The following is a 10,536-nucleotide window of genomic DNA, read 5'->3' on the forward strand; positions in this document are numbered from 1 at the left end:
AAACAGACGTCGATAATTAAATGAATATATACTAATAAATCCGTCACATAATCCTCCTATTTAATCTCCTACGGTTTGGTTTGTTTGGAAGTTCGCGCAAAGCTACACTAGGGCTATCTGCTCTAGCCGTCCCTAATTTAACGGTGAAAGAGAGGGAAGGCGGTTAGTTATTACCACCCACTGCAAACTCTTGGGCTACTCTTTTACCAACGAATAGTGGGATTGACTGGCACATTATAATGCCCCAGTGGCTGAAAGGGTGGGCATGTTTGGTGGGACGGGGATTCGAATCCGCGACCGGCAGTTTGCGAGTCGAGCGCCCTAATCACCTGGACATGCCAGTCCTAATCTTCTACTGCTTTTCCAAGTCCAGTCAGTACATTTTCTATGGCTTCTACGACATTCTCTTTCACCAAGTTGATTTTTTGTAATTCTTCTGTAAGTTTCATATCTCGTTCATTTAACTCCTCGTTATCTCCCTGTATCACTCATCTTTACCTTCTTTTAATTTTCTGTCCATTTCTTGTTGGTTTTCTTTAATGTTACGTTCCGATAATTTTACATATTGTTCCTCTTAACCTTTAAATTTTCTGTCTCTTTTTTTTTTGCACTGTTTTATCATTTCTATAACATTTTAAATCGTACTTCGAGCACGTGTCATCATATTTAAGTTGAGTCTGGATTTTATTTATTTATAGCAAAATAATACCACTACTGACATCAGTGTTGTAATGGTTTGTATTGTTTGGCAGGTTTTGGAGAATTATTCAGTATAAAAATTATGCAAATTCCAATCCATTTAACGATAACAAAACATTTTTATTTCTAAAAGGTCCACATTTAACATAACCAACGTTCACGGATCGGCCTCACTCTATATATAAACCAAGTTTATTTGTTTTGTTAGAACAAAGCCGCGTTAAGCTATCTATTGTGTCCATTGTGGAGAATGAAACTCTGAATTTTAGCGTAGTAAGTCGGTAAACTTACAGCTGTCCCACCAGGAAACAAACTACGTTTAACATAAATATCACCTACTTACTAATCTCAATTCCTTCATCAAACAGAAGATCAATACTCAGTGAACCTTTTCCTTAAATTTCGAGAAAGTTCCAGAGGTTACACCAAACTTCCCTCCCATTAAACAGGGAAACAAATTCCTAGAAAGGTCTAGATTAAAAACATTAAATGAACAGTATAATCAGTGTTAATGGGGATTTAAATTTGTAAGGAACACTATAATATTTCATTAAACAGTAAATGTTGAAAGAGAGAGAAAGATTAGTGTAAGCTATTTTAAAATATTTTTATAACCAAATGCCACATCCGTGCTGTTATTTCTCGAAAAAAATCTGTCAATTCAGTACGGGATCAAACTTTTCAAAATTATTCCCCTCCATATACACACAGTGGCTTAGCAGTAAGCATGAAGCTTATAACCGGATTTCGATAACCGTTGTGGTTACAGCACAGACAGCCCATTGTAGCTTTGCACTTGAGAACACACAACAGAATTAACTTTCACTTATATATTACTAAATTAATCACTCGAGCAACGTTTCAATCACTAATCAACTAGTCAACAACATTAATTCTCACTACCACATATAAATCTCATTAATAGCTATTAAATATGAATATCAAGCGTACGTATAATGTATGGATCAGTTATCGTTATAGAGATAATTATAATGTTAATTTTTGTTTTCACTGCGTGAGTGGTAGTGAACATCAAATTCAAAGTCATTAAAGCGAAAGTAAAACTGTCATTTCTCCATTAAAAATGCGTATATAGAACTCTTTGGCACGGATATTTACCTCCTTCTCCTTCGCTGGTCCCTGTCATCTCTTGTAAAATTTTGAAAGCATGTGACGGTATGTTTCCTCCTTTGTAACGAGGTTCGATTGCAATTTTGTCGAACTGTTCGGAATTGTCGTAATGATCTATAAATATTAAGTGAGAATTTTCAGTACGAATATTTCCAAATTGTATTTGCATTAAAGTTACTTTATTCATTTCTTATGCATAAGGTTTCCTTTATAATTCATTAAACTAATTTTTACCCTATTATTATTTTGCAAACCTACTTATTAGAATACATTTCCCATTGCAAAAACTTATTTTTCAAACATACCATCAGAGGGCGTAGTTTCAGATTCAGACTCTGTACTTCGTGTGAAATTTTGGAAAGCTCGTGACGGTATTCTCTCCCTCTTCACACCACTGACTCTCATCTCATGTTCCTTTAGATTCGTTGGAATGGAAGATTCTATAAAAACAGAAACAAATGAGAGTGTTGCAGTTTGTTATTCACCCTCTTCCAATTAGTTTTGTGATTTGACTGTCCACGTTTTTCCAGTTAGCTCAAGTATATATTTATCTCTTCTTGTTATAGTAGTTGTAAGCGCTTATATTTTGTGCAGTTTTATAGGTAAATTAAGATGCTTCAAGTTTATCTAAGTGCAACTTCTATCATAAGACATTAGATAGTGAAACTTCTCTGGCATACCAATGTTGTGATAATGAAATTAATAACATAAGAAAAAATTAATCGTGTGATGATAGTTTACTAAAAATTCGTTTGACTTCGTATGACCTCTCTATGTATTCCTATTCTGACGTAGAATTTAACATACTAATGATATGAGCTATTGCATCAGGATTATGAGAAAATTCTTGACACCAACGTTAGACATTCTAATTCGTATAAAAACATTACGGTTTAGTTAAGTCTATATAATATGTTTGTTCGAAACAATATTTAATAAAAAGAACTTCTTATACTACTCAAAATAACTTCTTCGGTAAAAATAAACAGGTGCTTTAAAATACACTAACAGATGGACTTTGCTTAAAGAGATTTCGATTTATCTGCTTGTAGTTAAGCACAAATCTACACAAAAGGCTATCTATGCTGTGCCCACTACGGGTATCGAAACCTAGATCCTAGTGTTCTAAATCCGCAGATTTATCGCCGTGTCACTGGGACGGGGGTAAAATTTTGGTACTTATATTTTTTTTTTTTTAGGTTTCTCCGATCTAATAAAGTTTAATAAGCATTCACACAATTTCTAAACATACTTTGATATTAAACTTATTTAAAAATTAAACCTTGTTTCCAGTTTGTTATTTAGTACTAAGTACTAGGTGTTTTAAATGCTACTTCTTGACTGAGGTCAGGATAACGATTTCGTGAAAAGCTACACGAAAGATATCTTTGCTAGCCTTCCTAATTTTGAAATGATAGTCTCAAGAAAAGACAGCTAGACAACATTATCTAGAGCCAACTAGGGAAAGGGGGCATTTGGCCCGGGCCTTAAGCTCAAAGAGAGCATCAAATTTAGATACTTGTTAATTATTTGCATTTGTTAAATTTCGCGTCTTGTTTTTATGTGCCTCCCAATGAGACCAAAATGTGACACACTCTCAGCTTATAGCTGCAATTTATACAAACAAATCAAATATTCAAATTGTTTCCCCTTTTCTTTTGGGCTAGTAATTGTTTTATTTTGTTTTCATGTGACATCATTTTTTTTTATTATTATAGCCAGGGGCCTCGAAAGATAGAAGTGGGCCGGGCCTCTTTGACCTCTGAGAGGGCCTGACGCTATCCACCGCCAACTATTGGCAGACTGAATATTGAAATTTGACAATCACTGTTATAAAGCATCACCGGCCCGAAAGTGCACAGCACCTTTTTTTTTTTTTGGGGGGGGGGGGGGTTTAACGGAGAGCGGACTACTAAACCTCATAAGCACAGTCGGGCACGCTACACGCTAACAACTGGGCCGCAATCGGCCCAAATTACCGAAACTAGAGGTAAAAATCAATTGATCATGTAGACAGAGTGCTGAAAAGCATTTAACAAAAATAGTACCTCTCGTGTTGCGTTCCTTGAGTCACACTACACGATACCTATGTGTATAAAAGCCATTGCCCAAAATCATACTCAAGCAATTCTGAATAAGTCACTGCATCATGTAGGTTACCTTCTGCACAGTGAAGTCGATCTATATATACACTGAGGCTCTCAACATCGATTTTCTGAGGATCAAGTACACCCTGGACCTTTACTTCCCTCCTTGGCTGTTGATTTGGTTCGTGAGTGTCGTGGATGAAGCCCACATTAATTATTCGGTAGAAGTCGGCCCGATAGCTAGGAAAATCCATTATTACATCATGCAGCTACTGCATGCGCGTCACCATAGTTCGTTTGCATACGCGAGTGGCCTTTTTCAGATCATGTTCTCGAACGAACTGTGTAGATTGTTCGTTTTTTCTGGTGTATACTTCTCTTGTTCTTTTTAATTTTGTTCACCAAAGAAGTTCCATGCATACCGATGTAAAATATACAGCATTAATCTTATGTTTACATATAAAAAACCTTTTTAAAATAAAATTAACACTATATCTAGCTACCGGTTGGCGCAGTAGTAGGTGGTCATAGGTTACTTAATGAGTTTACTAGATTTAGTGGTGAAAAGTTCTTAAGTCATTTTCATCCTGTATGATAAAGTTTTTCAGCGTTCTTAATGATGCATTTTTGTTACGATTTTTGCGAAAGTAATCTACTAATCTATTTTGAAGTCTGTCTGACAATATGGAGATTTTTGCGAAAGGTTGTGTTTTTGTATAGATTTTAAGTGTGTTTTCGGTTGTAGCGTCCCTGTTGTTGCCAATCAGACATCGTACTGTTACGACAGCGGAATTCACGTGACGCTGGTAACACTTAATGAGTATGTAGAAGGATCGGGGAACATCACGAATAATCCAGTATTTGCTAGACGCCCTCTATTCTTGTATATAAGCGCGCCAGATAAAGCGAGACAATTAATCGGAACTGGAATAGCAGACAGAGAGATTGAAGATATAAACAGATAATCGAATCAATCCCTAAGTAAAGTGTGTAAATCATTGTGAATTATAGCGTGTGTTTAAGTTAAAGTGACTGTGGAAATTAAGTGTATTGCAAAGTTGAAATGAGAAAGAATAAACTAGTTTTATTTAGGAAAGGACTTGTATCGCAGAAGTTTCTCAGAAAGAATTTCTACGGAAAATTAACAAACGAACACAGACGTAACAGTACATTATAATTCACTCTTAACCAGATTTTGTTTCTAATTTCACTTATACGCTTAGTACAATTCAGTTTAGAATCGTAGGTTATACCCAGGAATTTGGCTGTTGTGGCTACCTGGAGAAGAGTTCCGTAAATGTATACTTTTGGGGGGTCGATGCTCTTCTTCTTTTTTGATTTTGTGAATAATATGATTTGTGTTTTAGGGGCGTTTGTCTTGATTCCCCATTTGTTACAGTAGTTGTCTACTTCATTTAACCGTGCTTGTAAATTTGTCGTTGCTATTGTTGGAATATATGAGCTCTTCCAAATCAGCAAATTGGGAGCATAAGCAGAAATTTGGACCATTCCATTCACACACTTGATGAATAGAATAGGGCTAACTATCTCTCCTTGCGAGACACCTACTTCCGAAAAGGTGCCCGACACATTAATTCTGGCTTTCCTGTTGTCTAGACTCTAGAGCGTTGGAGAGCCAGCAAATAACACCTCGCGGTAGTTTCATTTGTGACGTTCGATATTTTAGTGTCATGAAGCGTCGAATGCTTTCTCAATATCGAGAAATCTGATTTGTTGTAAGCAATGTCATACAGCGACTGGACAAGTTTTTCTACACAAACAGAATGGTAATATTTTTTATCAGATTGTTTACGGGTTTCCAATGTAAAATGGTATTTCAACTATACTTCATCTGTTTCTCGCCGCTGCTGACAAGAGGTTATGAATCAATATATTTTAGCGTTTTATTAATCCACTCTCCTAGCGAGTGAATAGAAACAAAAAATACAGGCAAATGAGTATGAGACATATATAATATACGATGAAATAACACGGTTAGGAGTTATAGTGCAAACCTCAAGTAATAGGCGATAGCCATTAAGATCTTGACCTAAACTACCATTGATAGGTAACAGGTGGGATATCACTAAACAATAATCCGTTCTAAAATATAATATCACACTTATATTACCTATTAAGGACCTTCAGAAAAAACGAATGTCCACCTGTCGATAGCGCCTTTTATTAACCTTTACTATTCTACAATGTTTTTGTTTTGTTTTTTTACTATAAGTACAATGAACATGGCCTGTTATTCCTGGTTCGCCAGTTTAAACACTACACGCCATAAAGAAATATTTATCATGAATTTAGGCTTAGAGTACAAGTGTTTTATCATTTCCTATACGTGAAAAATAGGTCACTAACTAAAAAGAACACTATAATTATACATCCAGGTGTTTATAATTCGGATTCATAGCAGTTACCTTCTGAAAACATGTATATGTATTTGGCACAGTCACGTTTTTTGTTTTTGTTTTTTACAAAACACTTCTTGGCGCCATAATATGTAGTATATATCTATCTAATATTATTAGTCCTATAAAACGATGGCAAAACTATGACAAGTAATTCATAAATTGTTAGAAAAACAATTGCTGATTCGCAATATTAACACAACAAACAGATATGTTCAAAGTTTTGTTACGAAGAGACTTTCACCTACCTGGTTTTGCCAGAATCCATTTGATATGCTGTTTTTCGCACATGTTAGTGTTACTCAAGAAAACCACGGAACATTACAAGATCACAAGAGCTTTTAAACTTTTCCTTGTTCGGTGCAGTGTGACGATCACGTGACTCCTTTACAAGTAGTGTTTACGATCCTTCTTACAAGGTCACTACTACGTGCAATGTCATAAATTACTTCCACTCCAAAACCCTTCTACTGAACGAACAACTGCCATTTATTTTTCAACCATTTTGAAACATTTAAATATAATATGATGTGTTATGTTATATATTTCGTAATGTCCACAGCTTGTAATATTACAGGAACTCGTACATGTTATCTATGTACTCGCGAGAAAAATCGTTATTCACATGCGAACAAAATAAAAAGTCGTCTTGTAACTCCTAAAACTCATCAACTGAGCTATAACTCAATATGGATGAAGCGTTCAACTTTGTCCATTTATATATTTTCGGACTTACTGTGTTTACGCACCAGAACTATGAAACAAATAAAGAGCAACAGTTGTTCTTGATACGTCCTCCAAAACTAATATTTCTGAACTCAAAACTTCGGCTTCCCAAATAATTACACTTTCTCTAGAATCAGATTAACTTACAACCTAAAAATCAAAGTCAGAAGTAAAATACAATTTTACAATATAAGCCCGAAGTTTAAATGCATAGTTTTAATATAACATTACTTAAAAGTATTTCATATACAACCACCAGATCTATCACTCGGATAAAAATGGTTGGAAAATAAACATTTATGTTAGCCTATCAAGGATTACCAATTGTTCAAACAAAAGATAAAATTTCTTTGAAAAATTACACGTAACCTTATATTTCTCATTTAGTTAAAGTATGTATTATAAAAGCATCTACCATACTTCGGTTTTGCATTGAGTAGTGTACAAATAAGCCTGAAAATCTCAGATTATGTCTAAAATTAGGCCTAACATGAACGATGAAAATTAAGCTAGACTTCAGATTTGTTTCACACATTTCTCTTAATTGGTTCATTACGGTTTTCAAATCAGAGACATGTAAAGTATCATTATAAAATCTGTCTTTGTTAGTTGTTGTTTTTTTCTCTACCATATGGGCTAATTATGAGGGAATGTGGAAAAACGTTTGCAGACTAGCGTGATTTAATTGCTAATTACTGAGACCGAGCAGTTAATTCTATTGCTTCGTCAGCTTTCGGCGTTTAACAATGCAAATTACATCTAATTACTCTGAATTACAGCAAGATTATATGAAGATCATGCTGATGCTAACCAAATAAATGACGTCAATCGATAACGTGAGATATATCATGCGAGCGTTTTCTACCCTGATAAATGGATGACTAAGTGACTTGCATCTAGCACCATGCTATTTCTAATTTAAACTTCTTTTTTTTTCGGATATTCACGCAAAGCCATTCAGGAAGTAACTGAACTAGCCGTTCCTAATTTTGCACAGATTGACTAGAGGGAAGACAACTAATCAAAAGCATCCACTAACAAATCTTAATTACCACTGTCTGACTGAATATTGCGATTTCACTGTCACTCTTATAACATACCCACAGCTCCAGAGTGTGAAGAGCTATTTTGTTTTTTATCGATGTGACGCGAAAGCCGAACTCATAAATCTATAGTTCCACACATAAGCACTGAGCCAATCTCGAACCTCTAATTTATGCATAACTTTGAAAAAATAATACCAAAGTTTATAATAAAATTATAATTTTGATGTAATTTTTTACATCATTTATTCTAGAAACGTTATTGTATTGCGAAGTAACATTTTCATTCAGAAAGACAAACAAGATCTATCATATAACCTTTTCTCACTCTGACAATTGATCAAATACAGAAAGATAAAAAATATATAGCTGACCATATAATAATCTATCACTATAGTAACGGACGGGGAATTAAAAACAACTATATGGTTTCTTATCATATAGAAACTGAAAGACGAAGAAACACGTACAATCAACACTTTCTTATTTGTATAGCTTTCCAGTATTTATAAAATAAAGACATATGAATAAAATCTACTGATGATTTCCTTTCACTGCTGCAACAAAAACACTATTCAACCATTTGAATATATAGGAATGTATTTTGTTTTTACTTATAAAACTAACAGCAGTAACTTAACTACTTACTGGGTTAGTAATAATAATAATTGGATATTTTAAGTAGGGCAAGTAGTATCTTGTGTGCCAATTTAAAGGTTTAACGGAACAAAATCCCACCTTCATTTCGCTTGTTGTCATCAGTATATATAAGCCTTTGAAGAACATGTGACTGGCCAAAGTTTCTGGAATCCTGGAAATCTATATCGTGGCAGGCACCATGGGTACGCATGGGATTGTGTTCTTGGGATTTATAAGGACGCGGGTCCTGGTTGTTATTTGCTAGAAGTAGCCTGAAATACACAATAACATAACGTTATTGACTCAAACCGGTTTATATGTGTTTTCAAAGAAACAGGAAAATTTAGAAAATCTAACGTTGAATCGAAAAAATGTGACAAAGTGTTTTCGCAAGTCAACAAACAACGTTGAATTTCTCTTTCTTAATACAGTGCAGACGTTTTAAACTTCAAAGAAACAGTATGATTATCAGAAACACAAACTAGTTTTCTTAATTTTGCGTTGCATAAGAAGTAAAATATTGTTACAAACCCCGATGTAACTTTTACTTACCATTCTAATTGTCTGATAGTGTCTTCTGCCTGTGATTCGTAATCATTTAGAGTGTTTTCTGTGGAAAGCAATCCCAGCGGTGAGTTGTAGGATGGAATTGTAATTTTTTGTGTTTGGGGGTTCACTTTCGACCCCACGAGATACGACAGTGATGTTAGCGCTGGATGTTTCTCTGTGGCTGATAACACTGGTTGTCTTGTAGCTACTGATGGGAGCGGAACCTCATCCTGAACGAACTGGCGAGATCCTCTCTGAGGCTTAAACCAAGCAGCTACCACAGGGTCTTGCTGGTTTTTAATAATCCTATTAGTCAATCGAGTTGACTTAATCTCTGTTAAGTTGATTCCCAGAGGAGTGTAAGTAAAAGGATTTTTATCTTTATTTAATGATCCGCGTAACTGTAGAGGTACATTGCTATACCGTCGATCAATATTTTCATCTGATCTGTATACCTGTCGTTGGATGACACGAGAAACACCAGTTTCGTAGTCTTTCTTGGCTATCTGTGACAACACAAATACAATGTTGCGGTTTTAAATACGAACTACATGTATATCTAACAGTAATTGCTTTTCTAACTTTTTATTAGCCTCAAGATGGTTTCATTGTCTTAAAATGTTTACATGTTCTACAGTAATTCCTGTATGCTAAATCCGAAAATGATGTCCACTTTTCTCCATCACGTACAGATTTTTTAAAAAAACATCATAACGCAATACATAAAAGAAAGACCACAACACGTAGTTTTGAGACTAAAAGACGTAGATTTCACAAAAAGAAATCAGGATGAATGAAGATGCATATTCATTTGACATCAACGTTCTTCCCTTTTCTTCAGTTTGATTGTATTTTTGTTAACAAACATAATAATAAAAAATGTTCATTGTAGTAAATGAAATAATAATTTGATCTAAGTAAGAGTTTTTTTTCTTCTTCCCGATTTGTAAAAATTCCTTACGTGATAGGAAAAAAATTAATATTATTTTCGAAATCTGCATAGCTGAATTATGAAAGATCCTTTATTAAAAACCAAAACAACTTTTATGAAGTTTAAATTCACAGGCTTGTGTATTAATAAGAAAATGATAAAACTGGTTTTATCTTTTGGCAACTTGTTCTTCGATCGAAGTTAAGAGAAATATTTAAACAGACAGTAAACTCAAAAGTGTTATTAGCTAATAGTAAATATAATCTAATTAACAAAGTATAGTTTAATTTAAAAAGGATAAGTAGAGATTTAGA

General features: G+C 34.4%; 1 protein-coding gene across 4 annotated transcripts in view; it reads right to left on the minus strand.

The window, feature by feature from the left end:
• The window catches only part of LOC106457600, a 71,201-nt gene that overhangs the window by 13,293 nt on the left and 47,372 nt on the right, over positions 1-10,536 (minus strand). For all 4 annotated transcript variants that reach the window (XR_002610215.1, XM_022383590.1, XM_022383589.1 and 1 more), the window contains 4 exons: positions 9,295-9,797; positions 8,842-9,014; positions 2,136-2,270; positions 1,819-1,944 (listed from right to left, as the gene is read on the minus strand). Coding sequence is in view for 3 of the 4 variants with exons in the window: in XM_022383590.1 (XP_022239298.1) it covers positions 1,819-1,944; positions 2,136-2,270; positions 8,842-9,014; positions 9,295-9,797 (937 nt within the window). In the remaining variant the exon portion in view is untranslated. The remainder of the gene's footprint in view (positions 1-1,818; positions 1,945-2,135; positions 2,271-8,841; positions 9,015-9,294; positions 9,798-10,536) is intronic.

The sequence above is a fragment of the Limulus polyphemus genome, unplaced genomic scaffold (genome assembly GCF_000517525.1).
Source record: "Limulus polyphemus unplaced genomic scaffold, Limulus_polyphemus-2.1.2 Scaffold350, whole genome shotgun sequence".
NCBI classification, from domain to species: Eukaryota; Metazoa; Arthropoda; class Merostomata; order Xiphosura; family Limulidae; genus Limulus; species Limulus polyphemus.